The following is a 20,000-nucleotide window of genomic DNA, read 5'->3' on the forward strand; positions in this document are numbered from 1 at the left end:
TGCACGCATGTGTGCGCATACGTCTGTGTGAGTGTCTATATGTGTGAACATATCATACACGTGTTTGTGTGTAACTCTGTCTGCCTGTTTGTGTGTGTGCATGCATGTGTGAGTGCACACAAGTGAGTATGTGTCTGTGCCTGCACCTGTGTGCGCGTGTGCGTGCATGCGTGTTTGTGTGTGTGTGTCTGTATGTATATGTTTGTGCACACATGTGCCTCCACTTGCACACTGTATGTACAACAGGAGAGCCACAGCTATTGCGGCAGTTAAAACAGACATGGTGGATGTTCTCACCTCCTGTCAGCCATGTCAAGCCATTACACTGCATCATGCTATTGGCTGAGGAAGCACTCCTGTTTTATGACTCAGGAAAAATAGCAACGGCAACATGAGAACATCATTTTGAAGGATATTGCCTTTTTATGGCCAGTCATGTCTTTCTGTTTGTAAAACTGACCGAGAAGATGGACATTTTAGATGTCGATATAACCGGGATATACAGTCATTCATTCAGTCACCCCTTCTTGTCAAGTAGGTTACGATATTCCAAGAAGCCCACACAAAATAGACAGTATATCTATATATATATCTATTATTTTTTTTAATATATATATATATATATATATATACACGGTATAGATAAAAAAAATATTTATTGTTCAACTATCTTATACAGATCATATATAAAATATAATATAAATGAATAAAATATAAGTTGGACTGGGCAACACAATCTCGAGCATAAATCAGAAGAATGATTGTATTGAAAAGGAGTACAGTAGACTTTGAGATCAAATCAACTATATATATATAAAAATATCTAAATATCTATATAAATCAAACAGCATTTCATCTCGTATATTTAATTTGCCATCTCATGCTGAATGCATTGTTCCCCTCTCTGCAGGACCTCGCGATCATAAAGGTTAAACTGAACCATACAACATGTTGTCTGTCCAAAGTGATGCAACATTAATCCAATTGCTGCAATACAAAAAAGAAAGTGACATGGCCACGGGCCAGCAGGTTGTCAAATGCATCCATTATTAATGCTGCTTCAACACCACAGTGGACACGAGGCTTGATGTTTGAGGGATGGATGAAAGGAAGATTTAAGATTGGAGTCCAGGGAGGAGGAGAAACAGAGAGCAGGGAGAAGGAGGGTGGGTGGGCACGGCTGAACGCATGTCTGCTGGGTGCTCCGTGTTTAGACCATGGAAGGTGTTGTCACAGCCCATTGTCCTTGGAAATGAATGGGCAGGGGGATGACAAGGGGCTTGTGTCATGACAGGGGAATAACAGGGCGGAATATCCCTGTTACTGGATATTGCCAGGGGGCGACATGATTAGATCTGTATTCCAAACCAACATCAACAGACTAATTGACCGTGATATGCAGCGCCAGGCTACAGGGCTGGATGATTAAACGCAGAACGGTATAATGTAGCCCTGACTTCCTGAACCATTGTCTCTTCCACTGACAAAAACGTGTTCATAAAATGTGGGTTATTTATACCTCTTCATAATATACTGTATATGGTGTACGTGCAGTATATGAAAACGAGACGCAGACTAAAGAGGAGAGAAGAAAATCGCAACATATAAAAATATAAACAAATCCTCTATCTATCTATCTATCTATCTATCTATCTATCTATCTATCTATCTATCTATCTATCTATCTATCTATCTATCTATCTATCTATCTATCTATCTATCTATCTATCTATCTATCTATCTATCTATCTATCTATCTATCTATCTATCTATCTATCTATCTAACCGCTCCCTCTCTCCCTCGCTATCTATCCACGTATCTATATCCTGTGTACAAATAATGTGATTGAATTGGGATAAGGAGGCACAGATAGAGTAAGAGGCGGAGAGAGGCAGTAAAAGATAGTGAGACTGAGAAAGAGTCAGACACAGAGAGACTGAGAAAGAGAGAGAGAGACACACACGGAGAGAGAGAGACACACGGAGAGAGAGAGAGACACACGGAGAGAGAGAGAGACACACGGAGAGAGAGAGAGACACACGGAGAGAGAGAGAGAGAGAGAGAGAGAGAGAGAGAGAGAGAGAGAGAGAGAGAGAGAGAGAGAGAGAGACACACGGAGAGAGAGAGAGAGAGAGAGAGAGAGAGAGAGAGAGAGAGAGAGAGAGAGAGAGAGAGAGAGAGAGAGAGAGAGAGAGAGAGAGAGAGGTCTGAATTGTGATTTCATTAAAGCCCTAGTTTTAGCCCACCCCCTTTTGGATATGTAAATGTCTCACTGACACTGAGAAAAACACAGCAAAAGAAAAGAGGAGGGATGAGCAAGAGGGAGGGGGAGAGAGAGAGAGAGAGAGAGAGAGAGAGAGAGAGAGAGAGAGAGAGAGAGAGAGAGAGAGAGAGAGAGAGAGAGAGAGAGAGAGAGAGCGAGAGAGCAGTAAGGCGGGAGAGAAAAGGACAGGAGAGGGGAGCGAGCGAGAGAGACTAAGGGAGAGAGAGAGAGAGATAGAGAGAGGGCGAGAGAGAGAGCGTGCGCGAGAGAGCGAGAGCGGTCTGAATCGTGAGTGGCTTACGACACTCAGTGAGCAGAAGGTGCCTGTGCATGCTCTAGCAGATCACTAGTCTGCTACTGGGAATCGAACCCGCTGACGCTCTCCGCCCCGACATCCACAGCCCCACCCCCGACGGCCCCGCACCCAACCCCCTCGACAGCCCCTTACAGCCGACTGGAGACGGAGGAAAAACAGGGCAGTGCAGAGGGAGCCAGAGACCGCAGCTCCGACATGCAGCCGGGAATCTTTCTTACCACGCGCGCGCCAGAGAGAGACCCTGAATGAGGACTACCACCGCTGAAGGCATACGCACACGCACGACGCTCGCTCCCCGTCTCCCTCTCACAACAGAGGAGCATGTTGTGGAGAGAGTGATGGCCGCACACCTGAGTGGATTTTAACCGCAAAAGTCAGTGATTTATCACGGTGACGCACGTCCATTCCGGTTGTCAGATCCATTGAAACTTTAGCGCGACGACGAAAAGAAATCGAGAGGAGGTGGAGTAGGAGGCGAGGGCAATACCGATCTGTTGGTATTCATTTTTTTCCTCCCTTCTTGTTATTTTCTCCCCCTCTCTCCATATCTCTCTCTCTGTCTCTCTCTCTCGCTCTCCTGCCTCTCGCCCGCTATCTCCGCGGCGGTGCCTCCTGCCTTCTGGTCGTCGCAGCGGAGGACTGCAGAGGAGCGCCGGCCGCCGCGGTGGACACAGTGCTCACGCATGCGGACGCGGCGGGGGGATAACCTGCACTTCTTCGCGCCTCGCTGAAGACAACCTCCTCCGCGACCCCCTTGATTCCCTCCTGTCTCCCCTTCTCTCCGCTCTCCCCTGCTCTCTCCTTCTCTTGCGCTCTCTCCTCTCCCTGGCTCTTTCACTTGAGGAGAACTGAGACATTGTACGCCTGCCAGGACCCAGTGTCCGCTGAAAGGGGTGCAGGGGAGGAGGAGGAGGAGGGGGGGACATTGCGACCACACTGGGGTCTTTTCTAGACCCGCACATAATTAGTGGCAGGGCACAAAGGCAGCAGCTGAATGGAGGTGGTCCGCCTCTGGTTAGGGGTGAGTAGGACTCTTTTTTCATGACAGATCACTTCAATGAAGACATATTCTCGGCCCCCACCACCGCCACCGCCACCGTCGCGCCCCCCCCCTCCCCCCCACCTCCTTGCCGTTTGATATCTGACATGACAAGAGGGACTCCGCTAGGTTTGTTGTTTTCCAAAAGGGACGCTACCCCGAGTCGATAGACAAGCGCAACAGAGAGAACGAGAGAGAGAGCGAGAGAGAGAGCGAGAGAGAGAGAGAGAGAGAGAGAGAGAGAGAGAGAGAGAGAGAGAGAGAGAGAGAGAGAGAGAAAGAGAAAAATAAATCATACCTACCTCCTTTTTCTACAACAACATAGGGAACCGGGGACGGGGAAGGATTAGAGGCATCGCTGCTGGTTTCTGCGAGAGCCATCCTGCTCATTATGATGTGAGACGTGACAACATCCTATCCAGAGCGGTTCGATGGACATTTTCTCGGCAACATACTTGGATATTTATGCTGATGGATTTCCTCCTAATTGGTCTGTATTTAAAGTGGCCACTGAGGAAACCCACGGGGCTGATACTGGTTTCTCTGGGCCTGCTCCTGCGGACGGCGGCCCAGGCGGAGGGGGGCTGTCCGAGGCAGTGCCGCTGCGACAGCAAGCTGCTGTACTGCGAGGGGCTCAACCTCACTGACATCCCCCGCAACCTGAGCAGCGCCATGGGCCTGTCCATGCGGGAGAACAACCTGACGGAGCTGCGCGAGGGCCACCTGGCCGGCCTGGCGCAGCTCACCTGGCTCTACCTGGACCACAACAACATCGACCTGGTAGAGGAAGGCGCCTTCGATAGGCTGCGGCGGGTCAAGGAGCTGGACCTGAGCAGCAATCGCATCGAGAGCCTGCCCAACGCCACCTTCAGGCCCCTCCCCAACCTCCGCATTCTGGATCTATCGTACAACCGTCTGCAAGCCCTGGAGCCCGACCTGTTCCACGGCCTGAGGAAGCTGACTAATTTGCATCTGCGCTACAACGCTCTGAAATTTGTGCCTGTGCGGATCTTTCAGGACTGCAGGAGCATGCAGTTCCTGGACCTGGGATACAACCAGCTACAGAGCCTGGCGCGGAACTCCTTCGCCGGGCTGTTCAAGCTCACAGAGCTGCATCTGGAGCACAACGAGCTGGTGAAAGTCAACCTGGCCCACTTCCCCCGCCTGAGCGCCCTGCGTACTTTGTATATGCACAACAACCGCGCCGCCATCATGGTGAGCACCCTGGACTGGACCTGGCAGTACCTGGAAAAGATTGATTTGTCGGGCAACGAGATCGAGTACATCGAGCCCCACGTGTTCGAGAGCACCCCCCACCTGAAGGTGCTCATGCTGGACTCCAACCGGCTGAGTGCCGTGGAGCCGCGCATACTGGACTCCTGGGCCTCCCTGGATAGTATCACCTTGGCGGGGAACGACTGGGAGTGCAACCGCAACGTGTGCGCCCTGGCCTCCTGGCTGAGCGCCTTCCGGGGCCAGCGGGACAGCACCCTCATGTGCTCCAGCCCGGACATCGCCCAGGGGGAGGACGTGCTGGACGCCGTTTACGCCTTCCAGCTCTGCGAGGACCCCCCCTCGGAGGTCACCACGGCGGGGCCCTACGCCTCCACGCGGGACCGGGCCCGGGGCAGCGGCGGCGGCAGCGTCCTGGTGGGGCCCTTCACCCTTGGCCCCTACGAGGGCAAGGGCGGGGAGTCGGCGACGGGCTCCTTCACGGAGCCCGCCGGCGGCGACATGGACGACCTGGAGAGCACCATGCAGATCCACAAGGTGGTGACGGGCACCATGGCGCTCATCTTCTCCTTCCTCATCGTGGTGCTCATGCTCTACGTGGCCTGGAAGTGCTTCCCGGCCGGGATCAGGCAGCTGCGGCAGTGCTTCACCAGCCAGCGGCGCAAGCAGAAGCAGAAGCAGAGCATGCAGCAAATGGCTGCCATCTCCACACCGGAGTACTACGTTGACTATAAACCCAACCACATCGAGGGGGCCCTGGTCATCATCAACGAGTACGGCTCCTGTACATGCCAGCAGCCCGCTTCTAGGGAGTGTGAGGTTTGAGAGCCCTGCTTTGTGAGTATGTGTTTAACTGTGATTATTATGGATACACGACCCCCGACCCCTCCCCCCTGCTTTCCTCCTCTCCCCCTCAGCCCAGCCACCCCTTTTTGGATATATTTGTGAGGGAGATATTATGCGATGCAAAGGAATAAAGGGACGGTTCGTCTCACTGTGCTTTTCTCGTGTGCGTTTCACTGGATTTCACTGGACTTCACACTGGATATAACTGGGGATCGAGGGAGGACAGGCCCTACATGGGCCCATGTGACTCTGGACCTGTTGCCTACCCTGAGAGGAACTATGGTGTGACCACGCAAGACTATTCTTTCACACAAACACTGGATATTTCAGCTTTAATGTGTCTTTCTACTTCAGGAAATTGAGATATAGTTTAAAAACACAAACTGTGGACACGTCTAAAGAAGAAGAAGAAAAAAAATCGACACAATTTATATTATGATAAACATTTGACAATGAGACACACGTATGAAATATATATCGAAGATGTTTAAGTTTGGAAGAAGTGTAAAGATTATAAAAAAGAACCTGTGTAAAATACGTTTAAGAGCAGAAATGCAACTGTGGGGGAAAAAAGATTGCAAGATGCTATTCTATTTCTTTTGTAAACTACAAAACATGTTTAAATAAATTAATTGCTATTCACAGTGAAGTACTTGGTGTGTGAGACGGCTGGAAGTGTGTAAATGATGAGGAATGCATTTTTCTGAGCTAGGAAGAGTGTTGTCTGCCTGTGAGCCTCTGAGATACCAGAAAAAAAAAACATGAAAATAACAAGAAAAAAAAGGGAGGAGGGTAAAATGGGATAACATTTCAATGTTAAAAGTCCTGATCTGAATTACAGATCTTATCACTCAACTCTCATGTACGCTGTTTGGTCATTTACTGTGTTGGCTCGCTATCAATGTTGTGGTTGCTTTCCTTCCTTTCCATTTCCTTTCTGTGAATAGATTAAATTGATCTATTGCATTTTAATCCGTCACCATACTTCCATATGATTATACCATGATTTGTGTGCCACCCCAGCAAACAGAGTAAAACACTGAAGATCCAACGCCGAGCGGCCCCGACTCTCTCTCTCTCCCTCTCTCTCTCAGCCATTCGCTGTAATGCATCGGCTATGCCTTCTCTCACCAAACGAGGCACATTGAAGACCGCAAATGCCTGAGCTGCACTCATTCAAATCAAAATGGTGTTCTAAAATAGCTTTGTTTAAGGAACAAACGGCTGTGGCTTTTTGTCTTCAAAAAAAAAGAATAAACGTTAACACACATCTTTCCTGACTGTACTTACATGTGATGTGAACTATGTTTGTTAAATACACGGCCATTGCGAGGAATACCTTGTGTTGTTTTGTATTCATGAGCTCACTGCCTGATGTGTTTTTATTAATAATAAGGGGTTGTTAGGATAGCGAGGAGGGAGAGTACTGAGAGTGCTCTCTGGTGTGTGTTTAATACTGTCGCTGTAATCTGACCGCTTTGGAGGAGAGTAGCGTGGCGTTCTGCAGCAGCAGCAACACCGGGGCACAACTCATACAGTCACATCCACATGCATATATGCAGAAAATATAGACTCACGTACACACATACACCCACACACACACACTCACACACACACCTACACACACGCACACACACACACACACACAAACCAACGCACAGGCAGAGCACAGATCAATGGAATTAACAACAGAGCAATTACTCAACCTGCATTGCTGGCATGCAAAATCAATCAAATTTACGATGATCATTCTAGAATGCCTTACACAGCCTAGGTGCATGCGTGGGTGTGTGTGACTCTGCATTTTGTGTGTTTGTGTGTGTGGGGTGGGGGTGAGTGTGTGTGCGTATGCATGTTGAACTGCTCTGGTCAAAACAAGATTAACAATACGATGAATATTAATATAAGATGCATGGTGATCAAATGGAAGTTCATTGAATTAGCTGAAATTGACTCATTTTAATTGGATGAGGTAGCATGCCACTTTCCGATGTGTTGTGTAACATAAGCGCCTCTCTTTAATCAATAGCTATTTATCTTTCACAAGCTATCATTCGTACCGCCACACTCTGGCTTTACTAGTAACAGATGGTTAAGACTCTAATACATGCGTTTTCATATTGAAATCGATAATTGCATGAGGGTCGTCTATAAAAAAAGGCCCTTTTAAGCTCTGGGATGTGCTGTGGGGAGTAGGGGAGACAAGTTTGGGTCCATGTGTGATTCATGATCCACTTGTTATTCATAAAACTGCTTTGGCAGTTGCTGTTCCACTTTGAGCTCCTGCATGGTTGCTAATCGCGTCCATGCGTGACATATACGTATGCCGTCTGCAGCGACGGTGTGCAGAGAGGGGGGCAACAACATGCACCCTGGGGCGCATTTCAATTCCCACAGTCCTCCCCCAGCCATTTTAATTACAGCCACTTCCTGAATGTCCTTCAAGGAACCTCAAAAAGTCAAGCACTGCATGTGAATGTGTGCTGTTGTCTGTGGCTGGGAATGAGTAAATATTGGCGAGCGATGCGGCTGATGGTGATTTGATGTTGATGCGCCTTAAATAAGCAGAGGGACAAGACTGCAGCATGTGGCTGAAGACTGGTCGTAAAAACAGACCATAATACAGCAGACTGGCTGGAGGACAAGACTGCAGCGTGTCGCTGAAGACTGGTCTCAAAGACGGACCATAATACAGCAGACTAGCTGGAGGACAAGGCTGCAGCATGTGGCTGAAGACTGGTCTTCAGGACGGACCTTAATACAGCAGCCCTGCTGGAGGACAAGACTGCAGCATGTGGCTGAAGACTGGACTGCCAGGGACAGAACAAAGTGACCATATGATATACACATGGCCTGTGTTTATTTACGTCAATCTGTGTGTGCGTGTGTGTGTGTCAGATAATATGTGTGTGTAGTATGTGTATGTATAAGTGTTTCTGTTTGTCTGTGATTGTGTGTCGTATGACTGAGTCTATGTGTGTTGGTGTCTGTCTGTCTCACTGGGTGTTTCTGTGTCTGAATCTATGCGCCCGTGTGTCTGAATGTGTGTGTACGTGTGTTTTTGTGTACAAGTGCATCTATTTGTGTGTGTGTTTGTGTGTGCGTGTGTGTGTGTGTGTGCACGTGCGTGCGTGCGTGTGTGCATACGGCTATGTATAAGTCTGTATCTGTGTGTTTGTCTGCGTGTGGGTGCGTCTATGTCTATGGTGTGTAGACATAGACGCACGGTGTGTATGGTGTGTGGTGAGTTATGAAGCACACAGAGCAAGGCGTCCTGTGGTGCAGTGTGGAGGCTGCGCTCTGTGGGGGGGTGCAGCTACAGGGGTTTATTCATGTAAAGTTATTCACCGGGAGTACAGAGGTCAGGACAATAAATAAGAGCTTGCAGACGTGGGGTTAGCCTATCAGGTGGCTGCTAACACGCAGGCTCCTGTCTAAGCTAAAGGTCACACCTTAAGTCTGCCAGCACACATTAGCACTAGTTCACAACTGCTCCTGCTGTGTGTGTGTGTGTGTGTGTGTGTGTGTGTGTGTGTGTGTGTGTGTGTGTGTGTGTGTGTGTGTGTGTGTGTGTGTGTGTGTGTGTGTGTGTGTGTGTGTGTGTGTTTGGAATACATTAAGAGTCAAATTATTAAAAGCAAAACATAAAAGTGTTTTTATGTGCTGGCACAAGTGTGTGTGTGTGTGTGTGTGTATTTGTGTGTGTGTGTGTGTGTGTGTGTGTGCGTGTGTGTGGGAACACGTGCGTTTATTTTTATAAAAAATGCTTTCATCATTATCACAATGCACAATTAAATGATTTGATTAAAAAAGAATGCTGGACCAGCCCGCATTCGGGGGCGAGCACAGGGTAACTCATAGACAAAAAACAAACACTTGAAAATTAATTGATAAAGCTGGCGTCCAGAAAGGGCCATCGATCAGACCGCTGTCTGTCATTGTGCTGGAGGCAGCATTAACTAACAAGCGTCAACTGGCCTGCTGATGGCGGGACGCGTTCCCGTGTCAGGGGTGAGCAGTGTGTGCGGGGCAGGTCGCACGGCCCTGACGGTCGTCACGGTGGACGACGACACATCGAGGGTGCCAACCGTTCCCTCTTCGGCCATCTGTTCACCCCGATCAATATTTGAGGCAGCGAAGTGTCGATCTCATCACCTCTAACGCTCATCCCATCTCCCATCTCCTCCTTTCTCCCTTCTCCCCCGGCAACCCCCTGCGGTCCCCCTTCTCAGCACTGGCCGATCCCCAGAGCCACGGAGAAGCAACCGCCGAAAGAAGAGCCACGGAGAAGCAGTCCACAGAAAGTGTCACATAGAATTTACAATTTCTACTTCCTCCATTAATTATTTTTTTACTTCCATCCACATGGCAAACTCATCTTGAACAGCCAACCCAATCTCTGGTCAAATGACGACACATGGTAACATATCTGCCTATTAGTTATGATGTTGCTACTGTATTTGTTGACGTTAATATTATTTGTTTGGAGGCTTGCATGCCACACATAATCCCATTCACGATGGTCCACCTATCTCTCTCTACACACTCCTTTACATCACCATATGGATGTAAAACACATAGTTCCCCAAGCTACTCCAGATATGAAAAGGAAAATTAAAATCTATGACATGAGACACAGGAGGAGTTATTTGCGGTAATAGATCCTGTATCATGATGGGTTTTTAAATGTGTTCATATGATGGCATGGGGCGTAATGTTAAACAGACATATGGATTGCCCCCGGTGATCTGCCTTGCATTAATCATCATAAAACACAGGGGTCAGTGGCTCAATCAATACACGACAGCCGGGTTTCAATGGTCCTCGTGCTAGCCTACAGGCCCAACTCGTTCATCCATTGTGGGATGGATAACGTTGGTACAGACTGGACGCGTCACAGCAATGTATAGCGCTGGTTTTGTTTTTTCCTCCTCCAACACTGAAGCCCTGGTATCCTCCATGGGAGAATGTATTCATGCGAAGACATATATAACGCTTATAGTAAATTCAATGTTTTGACTGTGTGTGTGTGTGTGGTTGTGTGTGTGTTTGTGTGAATGTGTGTGTACTCCCTGGTCTCAAGATGATCTATAGGCGATTGAGATAATAGTAGTTACCGCAATGAGTCATTGCGCTGCGACTCCAATAAATCTCGGGTGCAAACGCTCTCAATTTTACCATTCCACCGAAATGAACAACTGTGGGTGCACAACGAGCACGCCAACACACACACAGCAGAACGCCGACCACGGAAACACACACAACACAACGCCAGCTACTGTAAGACACAGGCGTCATCATCACCCCGGGCTCCGTGGGCCACTGCAGGTCCATGCCGCAGTGAACCAAAGGTCTTCACAGAGTCAACACCTGCACCTCGTGACCCCGGTCAGCTGGGAGCGAGGGAGGTCGCGCCACAGCCGAACACTGGGGAGAGGTAGGTAGAGTAGGAGGCGATGAAGAATGAGAGGTGAAGGCAGGAGCACATGGGCCTGACCAATGGGGAGAGGGGGGGGGACTAAATCTGTAAATCTGACCACTGATAGGATTTCCACGGTTGTTGTTCCCTTAAACGATCAACTTCTAAAAGCGTTGTTTTAACTGTTTCTTGTTGGATGATGTAGGTCACGGTGCCCTCTGTGAGAGGCCGGTAAGGGCTAGAGGTCTCCCACCCCATAATAAGACCGATGATTACATACATAGCATTTATACAAAGTTAACAGTATAGCCAATTTGGCCCGTGGCAGAGTCGTCCTTTGTGTCCTGGGAGTTAATGGTAGCACTTTGTTGAGCTGAGTAATGTGCAAGGTGGAACCACAGGACCCTCACCTTTAGAAATGCTTTTGTCACACTGTAATTGTTTTAATATATATATATATCTATCAGAGTTACCAGGAGGAGGCCAATTACGGCGCGTTGATGAGGAGGCCCCACTCTACGGTTGACCGCCGCCAGTGGGTTCGTGAAGGGAATTCTACCCGTTACATAAATATAGAAAGAGTCATAGCTTTAACGACGGCTCCCTGGGTATGTTCTACATTACGCAGAAAGTGGCCGGATAGATCTGCTATATGGTACTATATAATAGTACCATATTAAGCGCTATATAAATGTTATTTATTATTATTATTACCCAGGGCGATACACAATGGTTCACTATGCAGTAATTCAACTTATACCGCATCATTAGTAAACCTGCCGATGAGAAACGACCTTCTGTGGGTGGGCATTGTTTTTCAAACAGGGGGAGACCACTCCCTTTTATAGATTCAGAAAACGACTATCAACCAGCTGTTCCCTTAAAACAATATGCAAAAGAAACAACATGCAGAAAAAATGTGCTCCAGAATATTGTTTGTTACCAGCTGATTAGGTCGAAAAGAGAAGACATAACGCCGTGGATGAAAACACATCATTCCGATAATCGGTGGTGAGTGTGTTTTAAAGCGGAATAATCCTCTCCGGGGTGCACCGTTATTGAAAGAGAATGGCTTTTTCAACAGCAGGATATCAATCAAAACAACACAGTTCATGGATGAGGTAGGCAAGGCTGTTACAAGACTCAGGCAGACATGGGGGTTTGAAACCCACAGTGTTTCAACAGAGAGTCACACACTGCACCATCATGTCTACAACATAAATAACCGGACATAAATGGCTTAAATCAAAAACGTCATCTGATCCACCATTCTATGAAGCACACCCCGAAGGCTAAGCAACCTGTCTTAAACCGACACAAGGGCCCGCAGTGCCATCGGCATCACCTGGGGCCCGCTGGCTGCTGGGAGATGAAACTAGCGCCATTAGAGCTGATTGATTTCCAGGTGACTAATTGTTGTCAGAAATATCCCGCCAGGCCCTCCTTCAGTTTCTTTCCCACACTGGTCCCAGCCTCGCCGCACGCTGGGCCCAGCCGCGGCTCCGACTGAATAAATCACGTAGACAGCTGCATCATGACTCCTGCTTAACGTTCACAAGCCGTTAAATCAAAACAGAATTTAATTTGAGCGAGGAAACACTCTGCCCAAGCGAAGCAGCGAGAGGTAGCGGGGAGAGAGGAGAGGCGGCCCGCCGGGCCTGGTGTCTGGGTACGGGGGGGGGGGGGGGGGGGGGGGGGAAGTGAGGCGGGAGTAAAAATAGACGACATTTATCATTTTCCATTTATCTGATCAGTGTCACGGTGAATAAATGGTATTCCAGCCACTCGCTCCCCCTTCTCCGGCACCCTATCTGTGGGGCTTCAGATTGGCATCTCGCCGCTAGCCAATGAGCTGGGCCGTATAAATGGGATTGCCCCGTTGTCGGAGTGTCAGTTACGCCTAAGGAATACGTTGGGGGCTTTTGTGTGTGCAAAAATGCACCGGTGATGCAGTGACTCGTCGAGAGGCCACGGCGGCAGAACGTCCTCATCGAAGCAGTAGGGGCCTAATTGAGTTCTACCTAGAGGCTTCAAACCACACATAAAAGGTAGACTTACCTGTCAGGGCGAACAGTGTGCACGGGATGATGGATGGATCCACATAAAGGGGGAGAGAGAGAGAGAGAGAGAAGGGAGAGACTTGTTAAAAGGTGTGATATTTTCCTTGCCTTTTATGGCCTTCGTCACATGGGAGTACAGTGGAGGATGTCTCCTGTCGAGGTTGTTCCTGGAGTGTCTGAGCGGGCGTCCTGGGAGCCGAGTTAGGTTCCACGGACGGCCGAGGCCATTGAGAGATCAGCGCACGTGTGGAAACCAGCATGGGGGAGATTACTCTAACATTGGATGGACTTAAAGATAAACCTCACACAGCTGGTATGACAGGGTTATGGCCACCTGTTGGCATGGTGATCAGCTGGCATCCTCCTGATATTAAAAGAGATAAGTTGGTATTTGCTATACAAATCTCTTCTCCAACAATGCACACCAGGTCCTCTGTGCTGATTGTCTCAATCACCGCATTAACGGGAATTATGCAAGCCTAGCATTATAGTGAAGTAGATGTGTATAATTAATGCAAACACAACGTTCAACACACAACACATCAGCAAAAAACAACAACATGGACACCAACAACAAGCTAATAAAATGAGCGTAACAAATTCCTATGCATCAGTGTCCTAATGCAGCCCTGTGTGGTCCCGTCTAAACACAGGCGGGCGATGTCAGCGGGAGCACGCGGTCGCTGGGTTTAAATAGGGTTAAATATGGATTCAATACAAAGGTCACTTTTGGTTAACATATGGTTATAATATGGGTTGCGGTTTGAGTTTGATTAGTTCATGGATAGTGAATTTGCTCAATATAACAACATAACATATACTATATATATATATATATATATATATTAGGGGTCGGAATCTCTTGGCACCTCACGATTAGATTAGATTCCAATTATGAGGTCAACGATTCGATTCTGAAGCAATTATCGATGCAACAATTTTTTTATGTACATTTCCATGCGTGATTTTCCAAAATATATATATACATCTGGGTTTGCTACTCAGAGTTTGGTAATCACTTCCTACTTTTGTGATGATCATTAAAGACATCAACAGATGAATTAACTTATCTAATATTTCATAAGAGAGAAAGCTTTTGTCACAAATATGACTTGCTATGAACAATGCAATAATCAATGCAGCTTGCATTTTAACACAATATGGAAGCATGCAAAAAATGGGGTTCAGTTTTATTTTCTTTCTAATCTTTCTTTTCTATGTAAGTAAGTCAGTAAGTAAGTTTTATTTATAGAGCACATTTACACACAGCATAGACTGACCAAAGTGCTGTACAATAAGATAACGATAAGACGATAAGATAATAATATGTCATTAAAGGAAAAGCTGCTCTTGAATTAGAAGGAGTTCTTGTGTCTGGCTGTGAGTTTGCGCGCATGCTATGCGTAGGCTGAATCGCAATCGTGTCATGACAAATCAGATTGGCCAATACAGAGACTGAAGATGAATTCAATAATTTTAAAATTACAAAAAGTATCCCTCTCTGGTGAACAGAATGTTGTAGCAGACAAAAAAATAAAATTAAAAAAAGTTTATTTTTTATTTTTATTACGATTATTAATTTATCTGCATCGAGACAGAATCGTTCTAGCGAGAATCGCGATGCATCGAAGAATCGATTATTTTCCCCACTCCTAATATATATTTATATATATATATATATATATATATATATATATATATATATATATATATATATATATATATATTAGGATTGGAACAGTTAAAGTAGGAATCTGTTGGTTCGGCTTGCTAGTCCCGTTTCGAGACATGTATGCATTGTTTGGTAAATTCAGTAAAAAAAAAATGGTAAGATGCCAACATTACGGTACCCAGTGAAACCTCTCAGTCTGGGATGATGAACAGTCCGCTGGCTGTTCTCGCAGGGCTCAAGACTTACATTTTCTGCTTCCTTTTTCATTTGATGAAAACAAACGTCATTGATGCAGAATAACTTATTTTAGGCCACTTCGTGTCGGCAAAGCGCTTGATATAAACTAGAGCACGATCATGCAGGAAGCGATTAAGCTCTTTCTACCGCCAGCGCTTCGACAACTCTTTCTTCATGATCCAACTCCTTACGCTCCTCCTATGTCAAAAAGCCCTACCTTCTCATATCAGGCTGCTAAGGTAACATAACCTAGATCCCTTCTTTTTCTTCTTAGCTGGCATTCCATCATAGGGCATTTCTTTGCATGCTCTTGTATATCACAAGTGCTGCCGTGCAACTAAATTGAAACTCTGCACAATGTACCACCTTTCTAGAACATTTGAAGTACCCTCCAACACGTTGAAAGCAGCGTGTCTTCATTGGATCTGACTCGGGTCGTGGTTCCAATGAGAGATCCAAAACCGGCGCCGCCAAACAGCCGCGCTATAACTTCCAGCCCTGCCAGAATTACCATTCATTATGTTAAGCAAAGAGGGACGCTGCCCGGCACAGCGCTCCATGGCTCGTCTAGTGTGCGACCCGCTTTACGTTGAAGCTGTGCAGTAACCGAGTCAGACTCGAAAGAGTGGCCACGAAAGCGGCTGACTTCCGCCACACAGCACTTGATATTGCAGTATCGCTTTTTTGAAGCGTTGTTCCAAGAGAACATGTTTTAACCAATCACAGTGTTTCAGACATTAAATGCCTGAGTTGTATACACAATGTTACATGGAGGCACAACTGCACTAACACATTATATGGGGAGAATGCTATATAATATATATATATTAAATATATTAATATGTAAAAAAAGCTTTGCTAAGCCTTACAAAAAACGAACCCGCGGAGAACTGAAAACTGCGACAATGATAAGAACCACGAATGAACCAAACCGTTAAATTGGTTAACCGTTCCACCCCTAATATATACATAATATATATTTATATATATATATGTATAGGCCAATATACAGTCTGTGTGAATATCTCTCCAATAATAAAAGAGAGCGAAAGACAACAATAATAAAAGAAAATAAACCATCCAGGTGGTTTTGTCATTAGCAGTGTGATGCTGAGACAATGGGACCCTGTGTGTGTGGCGGTGAGGACGCCCCGCTCACACACACAGAGGTAAATGAAAACACACATTGTGGCTGCTGGCCCCAGTGCATGAAGGGGAGCAATCAGAGTGAGCGTAGTCACTGAGGGGCCGAGGGCTTTGTGCTGACAGCAGTTAAGAACACAATGACTGATGCTACGCTCGCTCCGGCTCCGCCGTTAAGCAGCCACAGAGAAACAAACAGCTTTTTTATTCCGCGAGAGCTGTGCATTACGAGACAAGGGGAGCCGGTGGTGGCTGATGGTGATTCAAATGTGAGGCCGGGCTGTGCATGGTGACACAGACATACAGTCTCTAACATTTGGACTTGGCCCGTATGTTGATGTCTCTGTTTTTTAATCCCTATAAATAGCACGGCTGATAAAGCAGGGCGTGCCTGTGTCGCGTTTAAGCGGATGCTCTATTAGCATGACCAAAACAGGCTTCGGGACATCATTAAATGCATTTCCCTCCTATGCCTCAACGCATTCCAGGCAGTCGTTATCTATTAAGTGTCAGCTTCCAACCGCGATAAATTCAATCACTGTTATAATCAAAATGGCCGACCCTGAGCCCTGCTCCCCCCCCCCACCCCCCCCCCACCCCCCCCCCACCCCCCCCCCCCACCCCCCCCCACCCCCCCCCCCCACCCCCCAACTCGGATGAGGGCTGTTCTGACAACGGGACTGAGAAGAACAAGCAGCATTAAAATGTAGTGGAGCCTGCGATCCGAGGAGAAGAAGGACAAGAAAAAGGTATTTGCTGCGTTTACATGTGCCAAGGACATGCAACGGTAAGGTCAGGATCAAACATCGCTGGAATATTGAATCAGTCAGTGTCCCGAGAGGGAGGGGGAGGGAAGGGGGGGTACAGGTTCCTGATCAGCCAACCGACATCCAGAAGTAGGAAATAAAAAAAGAAAGGTGTTATCTGGGTTCAGGTACACCATCCCTAAGGACCTGCTTAGCACCCGCCGTGCCCCCCCCCCCCTCCCCCCGCGCGCCGGAACGAACAGGGGCTTACGCTAGCGAGCTGAAGCATATGTCCTTGTGCCTGTTACAGATTTTGCTGCTCCACACTATTACTATTACTCCACTGTTACAGGTAACTCTCTCCCTCCTCTCTTGTCCTCTCTCTCTCTCTCTCTCTCTCTCTCTCTCGTCTCTCTCTCTCTCTCTCTCTCTCTCTCTCTCTCTCTCTCTCTCTCTCTCTCTCTCTCTCTCTCTCTCTCTCTCTCTCTCTCTCTCTCTCTTCTCCCAGCAGGGGGTCAGTGTTCCCTAGTGGGTACCACAGCAGGTCCCCGGGGGTACTTGGAATGGGGGGGCGGGGAGTGTGATACCGATTCTGCTTTGTTATACAAAACAAAAATGACACTGTAAAATATTCATATTTTGTTGAATTTTCTCAAATGATGTATGATGATTGGTGCACATCATTAAAGTACAAAAAAATGATGAATTACTGTTGCATTTGGGAAATATTACAATGAAGTTGAAACCAGAGACAGATTTATGCCTCAACTTCAACGCCCCTAGGCCATTACAATGTTAACAAAGAAATAATAATAGTGATGATAATAGTACACCAGAAGTGGCAAGGAAAACCTTCCTGGTTTGTGTGGATGAAGGGGTACTGACGAGATTTACTGATAGGGCGGGGGGGGGGGGGGGGCACTGGAGGTGTGGCTGTGAAGGCTGTGTGACACTCTCACATATCCTTTGGTTGCACACTTTGCAGTTAGAACAGGTTTGTCGTGGTTGTAGTGCTGGGTGAGGAACGACACTGGAGCACTTGGTCCCCTAAAATGTGTGTTTGTTTACCTGGTTCAGTCAGAGTGCAGCTTATCCTCCATGGCAGACCTCGATCAATTAATACTCATGCCCTCCCCCAGCCAGCGATAATCTAGTTGATTAACTGTATCTGATAAACAACACCACCCTAAGGGGTAAGTTTAAGTTCATCCTAAGTTTCAAACATTTGGTGTTTGTGTGTGTGATTGTCTGTGTCCATACGTGCATGTTTGCTTGAGCATGTGTGTGCATACGTGCATGTGTGATTGCGAATGTGTGCATGTGTGTGTGTGTGTGTGTGTGTGTGTGTGTGTGTGTGTCTGTGTATGTGTGTGTGTGTGTGTGTGTGTGTGTGTGTGTGTGTGTGTGTGTGTGTGTGTGTGTGTGTGTGTGTGTGTGTGTGTGTGTGTGTGTGCGTGTGTGCATGCATGTGTGCATATCTGCTTGTGTGTGTGTGTGGGTGTGTGTGTGTGGCAGACAGACAGGTGCTAAAAAAAGACTCAGAGTACACCAGGATTTTGGATGTGGAACAGTTTGTTCAACGACAACATGGAGATACCACTTAATCCCGCCCAGATCACTTAACCCATCACTGTGGTTTTCTTAAAATGTTATAATTTCTCCCAGCCATCCGATAAAATACAAAAACAAATGAGCACTGCTCTTTAAAACACAGATGAGTGTGTTCATGGACGAGGCAAACGGCCTTGAAACAGCACCAGCGAGTGTTTACTGGCTGGTCGTGGTGCCACACTTCTCTTAGTGGGAAAAGTAGGAAACGGCACCCTGTTGCATCCACATTATAATCTTCTGTTTAGTAAATTATTCATTTAATGACTGCCTTTCTAGCAGCTAAGGGCTTTAGGGTATAGGAAATCTGTATTTGAGTGTCCCTGTGCAGGCCATTTGAAAGACATGTCTGCAGTTGTTAACGATTTCTCGTTAAAAAATGTTTCTTTGTGAGGATTGCATAACAAAACAGTTGTTATTAGAACAATTAAACAGCTATCCAATCTATAACCCGCGATTTATGATTATTTTTCATTTTGTTATGTCGGTCTGTCTGTCAATCTGGTTAGCGTAGTTTCCCCAATGAGTTTCTAGACAAAGTGACAATAATGAATAGATTGAGTGCCAGCATGCTAACTGTGCTCACTATTGACTCACAAAGAGGCTCATATAGCAGTCCAAGACTACCTAGATAATGGTTTATGGAAATAACAAACTTAAAACCAAAACATTGTGTCTACCTATGATTGTTGCTGCAGCTGAACAGACTCATAAGGAACGCTGGTCGGCCTCTTTCCACTGTGGCAACAAGACAATAGATCGCATTGGCAGAGTGGAGCAGCTCCTCTAGCAACAGACCAGTTCAACCACAGAGGTGATACTTTATAAGACTCAACAACTCTTCCTGCAGCTGGCTGGACTGAGGGTGCACTCACACTAGGCCATCTGGCCGTGGCCGTTGGCCGTTTTCACACCTAACCGTGCTCAACTGGCCCCATTGTTCTCTGGCCTGCACTCACACTAGGCCATCTGGCAGTGGCCGTTGGCCGTCGCAACTGTGGCCTGGCCACGGTAGGCTCTTGTACATACGTCATCACGTCGTAACACGTCAGCACCAAGCGTCCGCTGCATGGACCATAATAAAGTCTGCCGCCAGTCAGAGTTTTAACAACAATGGACAACAACACAGAGAACACAATTTCGCACTTTGTTGAGTCTGCTGCTTATTTGGAGCCGTTCTCAGATAGAGCCCACGCTCACTGCTGTTTTTTTCGAGTACGCAAACAAGGGTAAACATCGCTTGACGCCATGTTTATCGTTTAATGGGAAAGAAGGCTCGTCGCCTTTATTAGGTCCATGGTCGTCGCATGGACTATACGTCAACCAACTCAGGTTGCGTAGCCGTGCGTGTGCGCTTTTCGGCTCATTAGCATCTGTACCGTGGCGGCCCGTACCGTAGCAGCACACCTCTCCCAAG

At 47.1% G+C, this 20,000-nt stretch overlaps 2 protein-coding genes across 2 annotated transcripts in view; one reads left to right on the forward strand and one right to left on the reverse strand.

Annotated features, from left to right (window-relative positions):
- The window catches only part of ctnna2 (catenin (cadherin-associated protein), alpha 2), a 276,746-nt gene that overhangs the window by 77,026 nt on the left and 179,720 nt on the right, over positions 1-20,000 (reverse strand). The gene's annotated exons all lie outside the window — the stretch shown is intronic.
- On the forward strand, positions 3,774-7,025 carry lrrtm1 (leucine rich repeat transmembrane neuronal 1). The gene has a single exon (XM_056585961.1). The coding sequence runs from the start codon at positions 4,085-4,087 to the stop codon at positions 5,675-5,677; it is 1,593 nt and encodes a 530-aa protein (XP_056441936.1). The 5' UTR covers positions 3,774-4,084; the 3' UTR covers positions 5,678-7,025.

The sequence above is a fragment of the Gadus chalcogrammus genome, chromosome 3, assembly GCF_026213295.1.
Source record: "Gadus chalcogrammus isolate NIFS_2021 chromosome 3, NIFS_Gcha_1.0, whole genome shotgun sequence".
NCBI classification, from domain to species: Eukaryota; Metazoa; Chordata; class Actinopteri; order Gadiformes; family Gadidae; genus Gadus; species Gadus chalcogrammus.